Genomic DNA, 13,407 nt, shown 5'->3' with positions numbered 1-13,407 from the left:
AACCAGAAAACTTTGTATCGGACGATGCAAAGCAAATGGTTTGTAAATTAAAGAAATCCATCTATGGACTCAAACAGGCATCTCGTCAATGGTATTACAAGTTTCATCAGGTGATCATCTCATTTGGTTTTGAGATGAATTTGGTTGATGATTGTATATACCACAAGTTCAGTGAGAGCAAGTATATTTTTCTGGTTTTATATGTCGATGACATATTGCTTGCCAGCAACGATATAGGCTTACTGCACGAAACCAAGAGATTTCTAGCAAAGAATTTTGAGATGAAAGATCTTGGTGATGCCTCTTTTGTATTAGAAATTCAGATACACCTAGATCGTTCTCGAGGTATTTTTGGATTATCACAAAAGAGCTATATCGAAAAGGTACTTAAAAGATATGACATGCAAGATTGTAAACCATGTGACACCCCTGTGGCTAAAAGAGATAAGTTCAGCTTAAGTCAGTGCCCCAAAAATGACTTGGAAATTAAAGAAATACAGAAGATTCCTTATTCCTCAGCTATAGAGAGTCTGATGTATGCTCAGGTTTGTACGCTTCCGGATATAGCATACATCGTTGGGATGCTAGGGAGATATTTAAGTAACCCAGGAATGGATCATTGGAAAGAAGCCAAACGGGTCATGCGGTATTTATAGAGAACAAAAGACTACATGCTCACATACAGGAGATCGGATCAGTTGGAGATCATCGGTTATTCTGATTCCGATTTCGCGGGATGCCAAGATAGTAGGAGATCCACTTCAGGCTACATTTACCTGCTTGCTGGACGTGCTATTTCATGGAAGAGTGTTAAGCAGACATTCATAGCTACTTCTACTATGACAGGGGAATTTATAGCGTGTTATAAGGCATCAAATCATGGAATATGGCTACGTAATTTTGTCATTGGGCTGCGTATTGTGGACAGTATAGAAAGACCACTTAAGATATTTTGTGACAATAAATCAGCAGTGTTGTATTCCAATAACAACAGGAGCTCGACAAAGTCAAAACACATAGAGATCAAGTTCCTTGCTGTTAAAGAAAGAGTTCAGAGTGGACATGTGTCAATAGAGCATATTGGGACAAACTCCATGGTTGCGGATCCGCTTACTAAGGGATTGATATCCAAGGTCTTTCATGAGCACACTGCTCATATGGGTGTAATGTCTCTTGAGGATATCCAGTTTCAGTAGGAGTTTGCATTTTTGCTTTTCATATTGGGCACATGTACTGTTATTTTGGATACGGTTTAAAGTTAAAGTTATTTTCAGTTATAAATTTATTTGGTTAATTATCTCTAAACTTGTTTAAAATGATCTCACTAAGGTATTAAAGTGGACCAGTTGGAAATAGGCATGTTACAGATCACATTACATGTAATTTCCATGCTACACATCCATGCTTGATCCATGTCATTCGGTTATATTGATATACGTGACCATTGATGGGTTTAGCTACGTGAAAGTAGCGAAAGCTGCTTTGATCTTATGTTGATATGATTGATGGATGGGATTGTTTGGGGATACATTCGGTAATGATAGCAAAATTCTGAGTATTCATAATGTTATGTTTAATGCGCAATTATAAGGTGACACATATAGCCCAAGTGGGAGATTGTAAGAATTTTTAATTAAAGATGGGTTTGTATGTGTGAATAATTGTGTGTTAAATTATAGGCTATCGAATTCGGTTGAGTCCAATTAAAGTGACCTAATAAAGTTTCGATTTTGGGCTTTAATGTATCAAATTAAAGTATGGGTTTACATATGTGTAGAGACCGGGCCCAAGTCCTAATTCTATGATGTGCCGAATTAGGTCAAAGGGCATCCCTATATAAATAGGTTATGGTCCCCATATCACATGCAACGTATTATTCATTCTCTACTGCATCCCATCACAGAGAGGAAAAGGAGACTGCGTGTAGATTTGGAAGATCATACCGCGAAATTCATATTGCATTAACCATATCAGATTCAGGTATGCTTCCACTTTAATTCTTATATTTCTCGATGATTTAACATGAAAAATCCAGTAATTTAAAGCATTAAATTATCCAACACACCTTCTTTATCTAAGGATTCATTTAAGTTCTTTGTGGTCATTTCTTCCTTACAATGAATTTTGCAATGTGAAAACACTTTGGTATTGTCTGTCTCAACATTATTGTCCCAGTTGAGATTGCAAGATTGATTACATTCAAATCATTTATTTTTCTGGATTGGTTTGAACTAATTAATATCCCTCCAAAATTCTATGGTAAAATCGTCTATGATAATGTATCTTGAGAGCTTTATTATTGCCTTATCACATGGTTGGATTTTTGATGTTATGTTGGATTGTAAAAAAACAGCTCAACATTTTGTAATCCTTCAATATTTTTTGGATGGACAGGATAATTATCTATTACCAGAGAATTTTTCTTCCATGTGTTTCTTTGTCAAGTCGCCATGATTTTACATACTTTCCGATGATCTACACAGGAATTTTTTCTGAGCCATCCTCATAACAGAAAACAATAATTGCAAGCCTCCTTTGTCTTGCTTTTTTCTTCAAGTTTGCTTTGTTGCAAGAGAGTGATTAGGTTGTAACCTATAAAATAATCATATTTCATCCATATTGACAACATCTTTCCTCGTGAACTGGTCTATGTTTTCCCTTATGGACTCCAATTTCTTCTCCGTATCGTGTGCATCAATTAATTCACTTCTTTCCAAAACAACGAAATCACTTAATACAATGTTTTAAGTCGAACTTCTCAAGCCAACCTTTAGGAAAGTTAAATTCCGAAGTTTCTTCATTCATAAACAGCGTTCTTCATGTCTGAAAATTTTGATGGTTTATGCCGCTAAGCATGACCATCTTTTTCTAAGTCAAACAAAAGGTATTTTGATGATCGTTTGAGTGTCTTTGATATTGCACCTTGATTAACTTTCAAGTGATATTTTTAAGAATTTCATTGTTGCAATTCTTTTTAAGTGCATGTGAACTTTCTTTTCTGTACTTATAATGCAGTACGCATCTCACCTGTCATGGTTATATTGTCTTAAATACTGATATATTTCATCAGTATCTCGTGGTCATATGATACCTCAGTTGACCATCCATTATATGATTGTCTAATTATCATAAGAAAAACACCAAGAATAGACAAAGGCAAAATTAAGGTGACAAGCTGATTTAAACTAGAATCCCAATATGCTTTTAGATTGATTGTTATTGTCCAAATGGCTTACGACCTTTTTCTTAACATGTAGGAAAGTACACTGAGAATGATAAAAACTGTGTCGAGGTATCGTTTACTGAATCTTCAATACAAAGATGGGGAGATTCATGCATAATATACACCAATTTGGATTGGCATGTGCAAATCACCCCGAAGAACAGAGATCATCAAGATTGTCTCAATGTTTAGGAACCCATTTTTTCCCCATCCGGCCTTTCAATTCCCTATAGCAATGGAGAAAGTTTGAATATTGAGGATTTCATAGCATAACTTGTGTTCTAGCAATTAGAATCAAGAAAGAAAAAAACATACGTTATGATCCTCAACTGTTGATACAGACGGGAACCCAAAATTTGAACTGTAAACACCGTTTCTTCCCCTAGAAAGTTCAGTAAAAGATTCTTCATTTTTGGGGCTTGAAGGCAAAGGTTGAGGGATAGATGTCGAAGACAAAGATACAACTTGACTATTAGCATCACCATCATCATCATCTTCTTCATTATGTTCTTCCCCGTCCTCTTCCTCTTCCTCTTCCTCGTACTCGTCCTCATCCTCGTCCTCATCCTCATCCTGATCCTCTTCGTCTACTTCTATACTCCCATTTTCAAGGTCACAGGACTCGCAGAGAGAAACTGAAGGCCCAAGTCGGGTACCTGAACCGTTCCACGGTGTTGGAGATTGATTGGTATGGCATAGAAGATTTCTTGAGTGCTTAGCTACAAGAAAATTTGCTGGATGAATCCTGGCATCACAAACCCTACACAGGCTTGCTTGATTGGATTCACAATACATTCTTGCTGTAGAATTGCATAAATCACATTTCTTCATTTTCCTCTCTCTTACACACAAAAAACTTACCTTTGAAAGTTTTTGATTTCCGGAGGTTACTCTATTGGTTGGAGTACTATGTGTCAAAGTCCTAGGTTGGATTGTATATACTGGAACATAGGAAAGAAGATGGAAAACTGAACCATGTGTTTCTACTTTTAACTCGGCTCAAATTGCCATTATTGGAAGAATAAAGATCAGAATTTTCTTTGTAAGGCATCCCACTTTCTATATGTGCAAAGTGCCTCGTGTCATGTGTGGATTTGGTTTCAAGTGAACCGGAAATTAGGATCGGATATTCGACTTATATTTGCATGGAGTTTGCTGTAAAAATAGGGTTGGAGACATGGTTTAAAAATAGAGAACACTTGTTAAATACTGATTGGTCATTTTTTTTTTTTAGAGGACCAAACACGCAGCACCTGTTTTCAAATTTTGTCATTTTCACCTGTCCGAGAAGCTTTATCCATATTTGCATTGCTATTGGACAGAAGTTTTTGAGTAATGTTATTTATTAAATTATTGATGATCATGAGATTTAGCTCTTGTTTCAGCCCCAATTTTGTAAAAACTCATTTTTTTTTTCAAAACTCATTTTCAACCACACATTCTTCAATAAAATAATTTTACATATAAATTGAATTTTTTTTTTCTTATTTTTTACCACACATATCTGAAAAATCATTATTTCAAAATACATTTTTTTTTTCCCAAAAGCTCAAATTAGAGACATTTAGGAGATGTTCTCTTCGTATTTCAGTTTCGTAGTTTTGAGTTTTGAATTTATTTTGAATTTTGTGTTTTAAGTATCTATTTTGAAATTGCTGAAAATATGTTCTTTTTGTCATTCTGGAAAATCGTTTCTCAAAATATAAAATTGAAAAACACGTTTACTTTGAAATTTTGAGAATATTTTTTTATATTATTTTATTCAAGAAATTTTAATATTTTAATGTTAATATAATATTACATAACATATATATTTTGAAGTTGATTAATGTTGAAATATATTTTTTTCTAAATATAAAAAACACAACCTAAATTAAATTTGGCTAATCAGTTCAATGCCATGAGAACTAGTAATGTGTCACAAGAAATTAGTGCTAGAAACCGTGAAATTAGTACTAGAAGCCGTGAAATTAATACTTTTTTGTGACTTCAGTTGACAACCTTTTTACCGGACATCCTAGCAAGCATCAAAAGGATCTTATACCTATAATTCATTGGTTTCTATTCTACTATCACCATCAAATCACATGAAATGAATGAGAGAAAAAGAAAAATGGATATCAGTAGGCATTATCAGCCCTTATTTGCCCTGTCCACAGTGATCACAGCACATTAATCCAAATCACAGCATGGCATTCCAAATCATAGCACAACACATTAATCCAAATCGTGGCATGGCATTCCAATCACATTGATTAGGAAAATGAATGAGAAAGAACAAGAAAGTTCAAAAGCATGGCATTCCAAATCAAACTACATTTATCCAAATCACAGCACATTCTAACAATGCATAGACTTAGATAATTTCCAACAATTTGATTCAATAAAGAAATGAATACAAAGCAGTGGAAATATAAATAGCAAGTGCATAAAAAGAATCTCTCCCTAACTAATTTACACAGATAAATGCAGAATAAACCAACTTGCTCAACAAGCAAAATTCTAACTATTTCCTTCTAGACGATGCATCTGTTGCTTCGTTACAAAATTCACATGGTTTTGCCTCTTGCCAACACTCCAGCTGAGCTGTACTTGTAAGTCCACATGGCTTGCTCCCTGCCAACGTTGCAGCTGAATCATCCTCAAGCTTCAACATATTGAGAGTTACATAACACATCTCACAAACCTTCTCAAAATCTTTACCTATATATCAAATAAGGCAGGGAACATAAGAATCCTAAACAAATGCATAAAGTGGATACACTCACACTCGATTAAGAACAACAAATTTCAAACTGTGAGAATGCATTGCACAGACAAAATGCAGAAAATTCCAATAACAGCAACAATTCCACAACATTCATATTTTGGGTCTCTGGCTACGACGTTAATGAAGAGCATTAACAGCAGCAAAGAACAAAGAGACACACATTTCTTCGAAAATCCCATTGCCAATTCCACAACTCTATATCTCTATCTATATATACATATGTGTATATATGTATAGTGGGGCAGAAATTTGAAGAGAAAAAATGAAAAATTCTTACGATAAGAGAAGAGAGAATGCAGGGACAGGGGAGAGACGAAGTATTAGAATGTGAATTTGCAAACCATTAAAATTTACCCATAAAGAATTAACAAAAAAGAAATGCTTACCCATCAATAAAATTTCATCAATTTTGTTGGGACTGAATCTATTTCACAACCCACGGATTGCTTTCACAAGCACATTCGATTTTGGACAAAATTGTAGGTGACCCATGGTGGTACTGGATGCGCTTGGTTGAGTGGAGTGGTGAAGGTCCGCGATCGAAACGGTGGCTTAAGACGGTCGAAATATGGCGAAAACGGTGACTGTTAGCGCGGTTTTGGGGGGGAGGGTGATTGGGGTTGTTTTCGGCAACTCCGTGGCTAGGTGATGACAAGAGGTTGAAGAGGGAGGCGAGAGGGTTTGAATGGTAGTGAGGTCTGGTGGTCTAGATGGCGGGTGGTGGTCGATTGTTGAGGAAGAAGGCGGCGGTTCGATCACACTTCCCTCACGCATAGTTTTGGTTCATTTTCGTGATTTGGCTGCAAACGCTCAAAATGTCTAGACGTTTTCCATTTTTAGTACAACTTTATTTTATTTATTTATTTGTTTTTTATTTTTTTGATTTTCTAAAATTCATTTTCAAAAATGGGAAAGAGAACGCGTTTTCACCGTTTTGAAAAATCGAAAACAAAAAACGGCTTGAAAACTGCCCCTTATTTTCTTTGACATCTTCTACCTTAAATTTAAAAAACAAAAAGAAAGAAAACCTTGAAATGAGCATTTTTTTTTTCACAAATTAATGTGAATAGGTAATATTCAGGTGATCCAGAAAAAAACAATGTCCATTGCGCGGGTGATCTGTGGGCATGTTATGTGACTGGGTTTTTTCATCACGAGAAAGTTACCTGAACTATGTTTCTCAGGTTTCTGAGTTAAATGTTTCGTTAGCCACTGAACTTTGTACTACGTCACGACTTACTCACCGAACTTACAAAGTTGTCTCGCTGGCCACCGAACTTCACTCCGTCCAACTCCATTACTCACCGGCTGAAATCCGTTAGCAAACGACATGACATGGCAGACGGAAAATCCATGTGGCCAGTTAAATCCTTCCAACTAGTTGTAATTGATCCAAATCATCTTCCACGTCAGTGAGCAAAATAATTTTTAACGCTTACATACGCGACTTCATAATCTGAAAACCCATTTCATCTTGAAGAAGCACAAATCAGAGAAGTGAAGAAAACCCTAAGCCCCAAATCAAGAAAATCAACCATTCAACCAATTTTTACCACTCAACGACCCAAATCGAAGCTGCTCCCATCTCTTCGACGCTTATATGGACGAACAAAATGAAGGTAATTTTCATTTTTTTTGGGTTTTATGTTTTAGTTTACCGAAGAGTGCCAAAGTTATATATATGTATTTTCTCCTATCCAAAACTTCTGGGAGTTCTATGTAATAAAACTGTTTTCATTCAAGCTGCATTTTAAAAAATGAGTATTGAAATCATGTCAACAATTTTCGTCCAAATTTTGGAAAAAAAGGGAGATAACAGAAATTTAAACACCTTCATTCCCGGCTAAGGTGTCTTCCATGTGTTATAGTTTTTTTTTTATGGGCATCGTGAAAGAAACGGATTGTATGACAGTTTGTGAGATTTAAATCTGGTTTAATTATATGACAGAAATTTAAAGGTACAAATAGAAATTTAAACGCCTTCGTGAAAGAAATATAATATGAGCTTAAATTCTAATCGTTTGCACTTATTCTTGCTGAACGTGATTTAATTGTATGACAGAATTCGAGGATGATCCAGACTTCATTGACTCCGACAACGACTTTGAGTCTGAACATGATGATGTCGAATATGATAGAAATGTAATTGATGGGATCGAAATTGGATTGGATTGCCGACAGGATGAAGTCCAGCCCGAACGGAAAGAGTGCATCGATATCGAGGTGGATGAATTGGAACTACCATCGTCAGACGAACTATTCTCCCAATGTTCATCTGACGAGGATGGTGGTCATCACTTTCCTGAATTCAATTTTGATCAGGACATGAAAAATCCTCAGTTTGAGGTGGGTCAAATATTTAGTTCCGCATCAGAGTTCCGAGAGGCGGTGCGAACCTATGGTGCAGTGAACGGGTACAATGTAAAGTTTAAGGCAAATGATGAAAGAAGAGTCCAAGGAATTTGCAAATTAGGCTGCCAATGGCGAATATGGGCTTCGAAAATGGATGCATCAGAGAGGTTACAAGTTAAATCTTACACTTCAGAGCATACCTGTAGTCGGGACCAATTTAATAGACACTGCAATTACATATTCTTGACGCGTCGATATATAGAGCAATTTAAGGCTGACCCAAACTGGAAGACCGAGCTAATTTTGGCAACTGTGAAGAAGGATCTCCGCACAGACATTAGTAGGAATGTGGCATGGAAAATGCGGAGATATGCTAAAGAAATTTTAGTAGGAAATTTACAAGAGCAATTTAGGAAATTGCGTTCTTATGCAGCCGAGGTACTACGAACAAATGTTGGGTCGACGGTCATTATTGCATTACAGGAGTAGATGTTTAGGGGGATCTATGTATGCTTCAATTGTTCTAAGATAGGTTTTCGAGATGGTTGTAGGAAGGTAGTAGGTGTTGATGGTTGTCACTTAAGGGGTTCTTTCGGAGGGGTTATGTTAACTGCAGTTGGTATTGACGCTAATGATTGCATCTATCCCATTGCATATGCAGTGGTTGAGAAAGAAAATACGGCCTCATGGCGATGGTTCTTGACATACCTCTCTGAGGATATTAGTATTGGAGATGGAAGGGGTTGGACTCTAATGACGGACAGACAAAAAGGGCTACAAAATGTCACAGATGAGTTGTTCCCTGCGGCTGAGCACAGGTTCTGTGTACGACATATGTACACGAATTTCTTTAATGCTGGGTTTAAGAGTAAAATTCTTAAAAATTATTTATGGCGTGCCGCCAAGTCGACCACTGTTGCTGACTACCAACATTGGATGCAACAAATTCGTCAACTTAGTGAAGAGGCACACAAATGGCTTACAGAACGACACCCGCAAGAATGGAGCAGATCACATTTCTCGGATCAATCAAAAAGTGATATTTTGCTAAACAATCTATGCGAAGTCTTCAACAAGACTTTGCGAAGTGACAGAGAAAAGATGATTTTGTCAATGTTGACATCACTACAACAAACCTTCATGAATAGGATTCAAAAGCGTCGAGAGAAGATGATGAGATGTACAGGACGCTTGTGTCCGAAGATCAAGAAAAAATTGCTCAAGAATGCTGAGAAATCGCGGGAATGCACATTGCATTTTTCAGGTGGTCCTGAATGGCAAGTTGAATGCAGCTTCGGGACTTATGTTGTTGATCTACATGAGAGAACCTGTGCATGTAGAGAATGGGAGCTCACTGGCATTCCTTGCATGCATGCAGTTGCAGTGATTAGGGATTGCAGAAATGATCCAGAAGACTACGTTCACAATTGCTACACAATTGAGTCGTATATGCGATGCTACAATAGTATCATGCATCCGATCAATGGTATGCATTTATGGCCACAATTGGATATGCTTGATATTACTCCACCGTCGTGGGTTATACCACGAAAGGGAAAGAGACAAATAAATCGAAGAAAAGGAGCAGATGAAGATGTGATAGTGCATTCGCAAGAGAAGAACTATCTTCGGAGAAAGGGACGTTTGAAAATGACATGTTCAGTATGTGGAGAGCAAGGTCACAACAAGCGATACCACTCTAGGCCGGATGCTCCAGATTCTGTGAGTATGATCTTGCTTTTTGTTCGGTGAATTTTTGAAGAATGTATTCTAACTTTTTTACTTTCTGTGGACAAGATTGGTTTCAAGGTAATATAGAACCAGTTGTCCCACAATGCGATAGAGCAGTTGATGAACGAGTTAGTACTCTTTTGAATTATTTTTCTCGATGTCCGTTGTGATATTATGTGGATTGCATAAGTATTCTGATAATGTTAATGATTGCATTATGTAGGGAAAAATGGTTCCAGAAAGGGGACAGCAAGCATCCTCAAGTCACAATCTTCCGAACGAGCTAACATTCCACTTCATTCCAACCCCAACGTTATCTCGTGAACTGCTTTCTGGTGGGCCAAGAACTGGTGATACAGCAACGGTGGTCACTCAGCCCGACTTGGTTCATGTTCCAACCGACGATGTGAACTTCGAAGACGTCGTGGATGACATTATTGACCGGGGGGATGCAGAATCTGGTAGTACAAGGGTATCGAAGCCACGCAAATCGAAGTGTACCAGAAGGAAAACGTAACTAAAGTCAGTGTTTTTGATTTTTGATGCAAGTTGTGACGGGTTTTGTGAAGCTTTTTGTATTATCCATTGACGCTAACATACGGTAAGCTAACATATGCCGAGCAAGATGAAGTAGCCAAGTGTTTAAAGTCGACAGGCCACTGATTTTTTGGAGTAGCTTTTGAATTCAGATTTAGTAAAAATATTTTTAGATTTAGTCGACGGGCTTCAGTAGGCTAAGTCATTTTTTTGTTCTATAGTAGTGCCCGATTAGATCATCAAAGTCTTTGCTTAAGGATGATATAGGTGATTGAGACTTCTGAAAACTTTTGTAATTGTTGGACTTCTGTGGAATTTGTGAACTTTAAATCATGACTTTGCACTTGTTCTGCATCAATGCACACTGTGAAATCTGTGCATGTTTTGTGGTTTAAGTTTAATTTGAAGGAAAAAATAATCTTGTGTTTAAGAGTCATTGAAGGTGAAATCTTTTGACCAACTCCAATACTGGTTCCGTTTCTTTCATACAATTAGATGATCTAATATATAGGCCTCATTTTCTGTTTTCAGAAATGTGGTAAAAGTTTCTTTCACACAAAATAAATGTATTTATATGATCAAGTCCGGAATTTGAGTTTGAGAAAATAGAGTTAGCTTCACATTTTGTCACATTCTTGGAGGAAATTCACAGAGCAGTTTCATAACATTTTACAGTTTGATTTCTGCAGAGATCAATGAAGCTTCTATCTACTTTTGTTCTCCCCTGTTTTCTAACATTTAACCACCTTCACAGGTTATAACTGAAACAATGAAAATGTCAACTGCCACCAAAACATAATTGCACTATAAGAACACAGCACAAGTGTCAATTGAAGGAAGAGAAGATAGAACCATTTTGAGAACGAAATTGATCCACAAATATGATAGAATTGACATAAATGTTGTGACATAGAAACATTAAAATTACAAGCGTGAATTTCAAATTACCGGGATTGATCTACAACTACAACTTCGACGTCTACAAATACATTATTAAACCAGTGAACTACACAAACTTAAGACTACCATAACTGGTTCCGTTTCACAAAGCTCCTCCATTTTGCTTCCCGTTATCCGTCTCTCCCTTTCCCTTGCGAAAAGTAAATTTGACTGAAATGTCCACGTCTTTTTCTTCAGTTATTTTAGCAACATGCGTCAACAAACCCGACAACTCATTAATTTCCGATGTGGCGCTTGATTGACCCTCATATTGACAATGTTCGTCCACATCAAGCCACTTGAAATAATTGCAATCGTTAGTGCAGCAGAAGAACAGGCGTCCCAAGTTTTCAGTCCTCTTTTCAACTTCCATGCATTTTGAATCCCTTTGTCGCATACTGGACAAGCTTTTTTAGTCGGGCAATCCAACAAGTAGTGGCCCTCCTTTCGGCAACCATGACACATTCCTTTGTTCCTTCCTCCCATCTCAAACCAAGTGAGGAGAAAACTAACATAAATGAGAAAATTAAACAAAACTCACTGCAATCTCCACAATATCAAGCATCTTCGAAGAATAATCAGAATAATAAAATATAAAATCAACTTCCTCACCGATAACCTTATCTGCATGCATTGCCTCAATGAACATTATCACAAATCCACCCCTTACAGAATTATGTACAACATGTTTGCAAGATATATTTTTGTATTTTTAGAACATTTCAAGTCAGTTGAAGATAATACTATAACAAAATCAAGAGATGCAGACTCTTTATGAAGTGAAGACTGTAACAAAATCCATAAATTCATGGTCATCTCCATTTTCGTTCGTAAACAACAAATAAATGGAAATGGGCAAGCAGTGAACTACATTGAAAATGGTAGAAGGAATGACGAAATCTTTTTCCCCGAAATTTTCCCTCGCGCCACTATTCCCCCTCGCATTGTCTGTTCGTCGCTCAAGCTCAAATGGGTAACAAGATAAATGAAATTTTTACCTTCACAACACGTCGTGCGTTCCAACAAAGCAAAGATTACAGAAATGTTGGGTTCTTCGTCGTTCTCGGAGTGATTAGTTTCCGGATTGGGAGAGAGTTCTTGGTACGGTGAATTAGGGCTCCAGTAGATTTGATTTTGGGATGGAAGCAAAAATGGGTTTTCAGATTATGAAGTCGCGTATGTAAGCGTTAAAAATTATTTTGCTCACCGACGTGGAAGATGATTTGGATCAATTACAACTAGTTGGAAGGATTTAACTGGCCGCATGGATTTTCCGTCTGCCATGTCATGTCATTTGCTAACGGATTTCAGCCGGTGAGTAATGGAGTTGGACGGAGTGAAGTTCGGTGGCCAGCGAGACAACTTTGTAAGTTCGGTGAGTAAGTCGTGACGTGGTACAAAGTTCAGTGGCTAACGAAACATTTAACTCCCTGTACAATAAAATATCATGTAAAAGTATAAGGTATTTTTATTTAAAAAATATTTTTAATATTTATTTAATTTTAATTAAAATCCAGTTAATTGTGCCAACCCTTAACTGATTTTGTCTTCTGAAATTTAATTTTATAAATATTAATATTTTTACTTTATTAATTTTTTTCGAGAGGGAAATTGGACAGAACATGTGGTCATATTACGGTGCACTTCTAGAGAAATTAAAGCCACATAAGTGATATAAGTTATGAATTTCATATATTTCAGTTTAAGTTAATGTCAACAAGAAATAATTTTTAATCAAAATTAGTTTACTATTGTCACAGGACATAAGCCACCCATGTGATTTACAATGTCACTTTTTAAACATGTTAGTCACAGTTATCACGTCACGAATACATAAGTCACACTCAAATAGTCA

The 13,407-nt window shown here is 36.6% G+C and overlaps 2 protein-coding genes and 1 long non-coding RNA gene across 3 annotated transcripts; 1 reads left to right on the top strand and 2 right to left on the bottom strand.

The window, feature by feature from the left end:
- Positions 1-3,411: 3,411 nt before the first annotated feature.
- LOC111370109 (NAD-dependent protein deacetylase HST1-like) lies at positions 3,412-4,018 on the bottom strand. The gene is made up of 2 exons (XM_022991812.1): positions 3,539-4,018; positions 3,412-3,450 (listed from the first exon to the last, which is right to left on the bottom strand). The coding sequence occupies exons 1-2, from the start codon at positions 4,016-4,018 to the stop codon at positions 3,412-3,414; spliced, it is 519 nt and encodes a 172-aa protein (XP_022847580.1).
- Positions 4,019-5,491: 1,473 nt separating this feature from the next.
- Positions 5,492-6,807, bottom strand: LOC111370608. Its single transcript, XR_002698455.1, has 2 exons — positions 6,380-6,807; positions 5,492-5,926 (listed from the first exon to the last, which is right to left on the bottom strand). It is a non-coding gene; the product is annotated as an uncharacterized LOC111370608 (long non-coding RNA).
- A 1,252-nt stretch (positions 6,808-8,059) lies between these two features.
- Positions 8,060-10,949, top strand: LOC111370605. The gene is made up of 2 exons (XM_022992397.1): positions 8,060-10,204; positions 10,300-10,949. The coding sequence occupies exon 1, from the start codon at positions 8,835-8,837 to the stop codon at positions 10,095-10,097; it is 1,263 nt and encodes a 420-aa protein (XP_022848165.1). The 5' UTR covers positions 8,060-8,834; the 3' UTR covers positions 10,098-10,204; positions 10,300-10,949.
- Positions 10,950-13,407: the final 2,458 nt, after the last annotated feature.

The sequence above is a fragment of the Olea europaea genome, chromosome 21, assembly GCF_002742605.1.
Source record: "Olea europaea var. sylvestris chromosome 21, O_europaea_v1, whole genome shotgun sequence".
Classification (NCBI taxonomy): Eukaryota; Viridiplantae; Streptophyta; class Magnoliopsida; order Lamiales; family Oleaceae; genus Olea; species Olea europaea.
The sequence above is the reverse complement of the archived record's forward strand: the minus strand, read 5'-3'. Positions and strand labels throughout refer to the sequence as shown.